Source organism: Siphateles boraxobius, unplaced genomic scaffold, assembly GCF_051911475.1.
Source record: "Siphateles boraxobius isolate OS27281-9 unplaced genomic scaffold, OSU_SipBor_1 112, whole genome shotgun sequence".
Lineage (NCBI taxonomy): Eukaryota > Metazoa > Chordata > Actinopteri > Cypriniformes > Leuciscidae > Siphateles > Siphateles boraxobius.
In genome coordinates this window covers 165,001-170,000 of record NW_027508714.1, presented here as the reverse complement: position 1 = coordinate 170,000, position 5,000 = coordinate 165,001, and the positions used below count along the sequence as shown (strand labels likewise).

General features: G+C 47.6%; 1 protein-coding gene across 1 annotated transcript in view; it reads left to right on the top strand.

The window, feature by feature from the left end:
- Window positions 1-5,000, top strand: part of snx16 (sorting nexin 16) — a 20,917-nt gene that overhangs the window by 13,814 nt on the left and 2,103 nt on the right. Inside the window, exon 6 of the mRNA XM_077199192.1 lies at window positions 254-390. Within this exon, the coding sequence (XP_077055307.1) occupies window positions 254-390 (137 nt within the window). The remainder of the gene's footprint in view (window positions 1-253; window positions 391-5,000) is intronic.

The window sequence follows — 5,000 nt, the reverse complement described above, 5'->3', positions numbered from 1 at the left end:
ACATCATCCCTGCACCGCTCTATAATAAACTGCATTTATAGATGTTGTATTACACGTCATAGAAGACAATGTTAGCATCTAGTGCTATGGTACATTAAAGTCTGTGTCTCAAAATTATTCATGAGAATGTTTGGCTTATTCCAATGAGAAGACGTGTGTGTGTGTGTGTGTGTGTGTGTGTGTGTGTGTGTGTGTGTGTGTGTGTGTGTGTGTGTGTGTGTGTGTGTGTGTGTGTGTGTGTGTGTGTGTGCAGGCGTTCTGTGAGACTCTAGAGGAGAGCAACTACAGGCTTCAGAAGGAGCTTCTTGAAAAGCAGCGAGAGATAAACTGCTTGAAGAAAACATTGGAAGAGAAAGAGCGGCACATTCAAACACTGGAAGGGCGAATCAAGTAAATCCAAACTCACACATCAGTGAAGGTGAACAGACAGACAGACAGGTGTACACACAGACAGACAGACAGGTGTACAGACAGACAGGTGTACAGACAGACAGACGTGTACAGACAGACAGACAGGTGTACAGACAGACAGACGGGTGTACAGACAGACAGACAGAAAGCTGTACAGACAGACAGACAGTTTTACAGACAGACAGACAGGTGTACAGACAGCTGTACAGACAGACAGGTGTGCAGACAGACAGGTTTACAGATAGACAGATGTACAGACAGACAGGTTTACAGACAGACAGACAGGTTTACAGACAGACAGACAGGTTTACAGACAGACAGACAGCTGTACAGACAGACAGACAGGTTTACAGACAGCTGTACAAACAGACAGACAGCTGTACAAACAGACAGACAGGTGTACAGACAGACAGACAGGTGTACAGACAGACAACTGTACACATAGACAGAAAGACAGCTGTACAGACAGACAGACAGACAGGTGTACATACAGACAAACAGCTGTACAGACAGACAGAGGTGCACAGACAGACAGGTGTACAGACAGACAGACAGGTGTGCAGACAGACAGGTGTACAGACAGACAGACAGGTGTACAGACAGACAGACAGGTTTACAGACAGACAGGTGTACAGACAGAAAGACAGGTGTACAGACAGACAGGTGTACACACACACAGACAGACAGACAGGTGTACAGACAGACAGACAGGTGTACAGACAGACAGATAGGTGTACAGACAGACAGGTGTACAGACAGGTAGACAGACAGACAAGTGTACAGACAGACAGACAGGTGTACAGACAGACAGGTGTTCAGACAGGTTTACAGACCGACAGACAGGTTTACAGACAGAAAGCTGTACAGACAGACAGACAGACAGGTGTACAGAAAGACAGACAGGTAGACAGACAGACAGGTTTACAGACAGACAGCTGTACAGACAGACAGACAGGTGTTCAGACAGACAGGTGTACAGACAGACAGACAGACAGGTGTACAGAAAGACAGACAGGTAGACAGACAGACAGGTTTACAGACAGACAGCTGTACAGACAGACAGACAGGTGTACAGACAGACAGACAGACAGGTTTACAGACAGACAGGTGTACAGACAGACAGACAGGTTTACAGACAGACAGACAGGTGTACAGACAGCTGTACAGACAGACAGGTGTGCAGACAGACTGGTTTACAGATAGACAGATGTACAGACAGACAGGTTTACAGACAGGTTTACAGACAGACAGACAGGTTTACAGACAGACAGACAGCTGTACAGAGAGACAGACAGGTTTACAGACAGCTGTACAAACAGACAGACAGCTGTACAAACAGACAGACAGGTGTACAGACAGACAGGTTTACAGACAGGTTTACAGACAGACAGACAGGTTTACAGACAGACAGACAGGTGTACAGACAGACAGACAGGTGTACAGACAGACAGACAGGTTTACAGACAGACAGGTGTACAGACAGACAGACAGGTGTTCAGACAGACAGCTGTACACACACACAGACAGACAGACAGGTGTACAGACAGACAGACAGATGTACAGACAGACAGGTGTACAGACAGGTAGACAGACAGACAAGTGTACAGACAGACAGACAGGTGTACAGACAGACAGGTGTTCAGACAGGTTTACAGACAGACAGACAGGTTTACAGACAGAAAGCTGGACAGACAGACAGGTGTACAGACAGACAGACAGGTAGACAGACAGACAGGTTTACAGACAGACAGCTGTACAGACAGACAGACAGGTGTTCAGACAGACAGGTGTACAGACAGACAGACAGGTGTACAGACAGACAGACAGGTTTACAGACAGACAGGTGTACAGACAGACAGCTGTACACACACACAGACAGACAGACAGGTGTACAGACAGACAGACAGGTGTACAGATAGACAGGTGTACAGACAGGTAGACAGACAGACAAGTGTACAGACAGACAGGTGTTCAGACAGGTTTACAGACAGACAGACAGGTTTACAGACAGAAAGCTGTACAGACAGACAGACAGACAGACAGACTGGTGTACAGACAGACAGACAGGTAGACAGACAGACAGGTTTACAGACAGACAGCTGTACAGACAGACAGACAGGTGTACAGAGAGACAGCTGTACACACACACAGACAGACAGACAGGTGTACAGACAGACAGACAGACAGGTGTACAGACAGACAGACAGGTGTACAGACACACAGGTGTACAGACAGGTGTACAGACAGACAGCTGTACAGACAGACAGACAGGTGTACAGTCAGACAGGTGTACAGACAGATTTACAGACAGACAGCTGTACAGACAGACAGAGAGGTTTACAGACAGACAGGTGTACAGACAGACAGACAGACCGCTGTACAGACAGACAGGTGTACAGGCAGGTAGACAGACAGACATACAGGTGTACAGACAGGCAGACAGGTGTACAGACAGACAGGTTTACAGACAGGTTTACAGACAGACAGCTGTACAGACAGACAGACAGACTGGTGTACAGACAGACAGGTAGACAGACAGACAGGTTTACAGACAGACAGCTGTACAGACAGACAGACAGGTGTACAGACAGGTTTACAGACAGACAGACAGGTTTACAGACAGACAGACAGACAGGTGTACAGACAGACAGACAGACAGGTAGACAGACAGATAGACAGGTTTACAGACAGACAGCTGTACAGACAGACAGAGAGGTTTACAGACAGACAGGTGTACAGACAGACATACAGACAGACAGACAGCTGTACAGACAGACAGACAGGTGTACAGACAGACAGGTGTACAGACAGGTAGACTGACAGACAGACAGACAGACAGATGTACAGACAGACAGACAGGTGTACAGACAGACAGGTGTACAGACAGACAGACAGGTTTAAAGACAAACAGCTGTACAGACAGACAGTCAGACAAACAGGTTTACAGACAGACAGCTGTACAGACAGACAGAGAGGTTTACAGACAGACAGGTGTACAGACAGACAGGTGTACAGACAGACAGGTGTACAGACAGACAGGTGTACAGACAGACAGACAGACAGGTTTACAGACAGACAGCTGGACAGACAGACAGACAGACAGACAGACAGGTTTACAGACAGACAGCTGTACAGACCAACAGAGAGGTTTACAGACAGACAGGTGTACAGACAGACAGAGAGGTGTAAAGACAGACAGGTGTACAGACAGACAGACAGACAGCTGTACACACACACAGACAGACAGACAGGTGTACAGACAGACAGACAGATGTACAGACAGACAGGTGTACAGACAGGTAGACAGACAGACAGACAGGTGTACAGACAGACAGGTGTTCAGACAGGTTTACAGACAGACAGACAGGTTTACAGACAGAAAGCTGTACAGACAGACAGACAGGTGTACAGACAGACAGACAGGTAGACAGACAGACAGGTTTACAGACAGACAGCTGTACAGACAGACAGACAGGTGTTCAGACAGACAGGTGTACAGACAGACAGACAGGTGTACAGACAGACAGACAGGTTTACAGACAGACAGGTGTACAGACAGACAGCTGTACACACACACAGACAGACAGACAGGTGTACAGACAGACAGACAGGTGTACAGATAGACAGGTGTACAGACAGGTAGACAGACAGACAAGTGTACAGACAGACAGGTGTTCAGACAGGTTTACAGACAGACAGACAGGTTTACAGACAGAAAGCTGTACAGACAGACAGACAGACAGACAGACTGGTGTACAGACAGACAGACAGGTAGACAGACAGACAGGTTTACAGACAGACAGCTGTACAGACAGACAGACAGGTGTACAGAGAGACAGCTGTACACACACACAGACAGACAGACAGACAGACAGACAGACAGACAGACAGGTGTACAGACAGACAGACAGGTGTACAGACACACAGGTGTACAGACAGGTGTACAGACAGACAGCTGTACAGACAGACAGACAGGTGTACAGTCAGACAGGTGTACAGACAGATTTACAGACAGACAGCTGTACAGACAGACAGAGAGGTTTACAGACAGACAGGTGTACAGACAGACAGACAGACCGCTGTACAGACAGACAGACAGGTGTACAGACAGACAGGTGTACAGGCAGGTAGACAGACAGACATACAGGTGTACAGACAGGCAGACAGGTGTACAGACAGACAGGTTTACAGACAGGTTTACAGACAGACAGCTGTACAGACAGACAGACAGACTGGTGTACAGACAGACAGGTAGACAGACAGACAGGTTTACAGACAGACAGCTAGACAGACAGACAGGTGTACAGACAGGTTTACAGACAGACAGACAGGTTTACAGACAGACAGACAGACAGGTGTACAGACAGACAGACAGACAGGTAGACAGACAGATAGACAGGTTTACAGACAGACAGCTGTACAGACAGACAGAGAGGTTTACAGACAGACAGGTGTACAGACAGACATACAGACAGACAGACAGCTGTACAGACAGGTGTACAGACAGACAGGTGTACAGACAGGTAGACTGACAGACAGACAGACAGACAGATGTACAGACAGACAGACAGGTGTACAGACAGACAGTC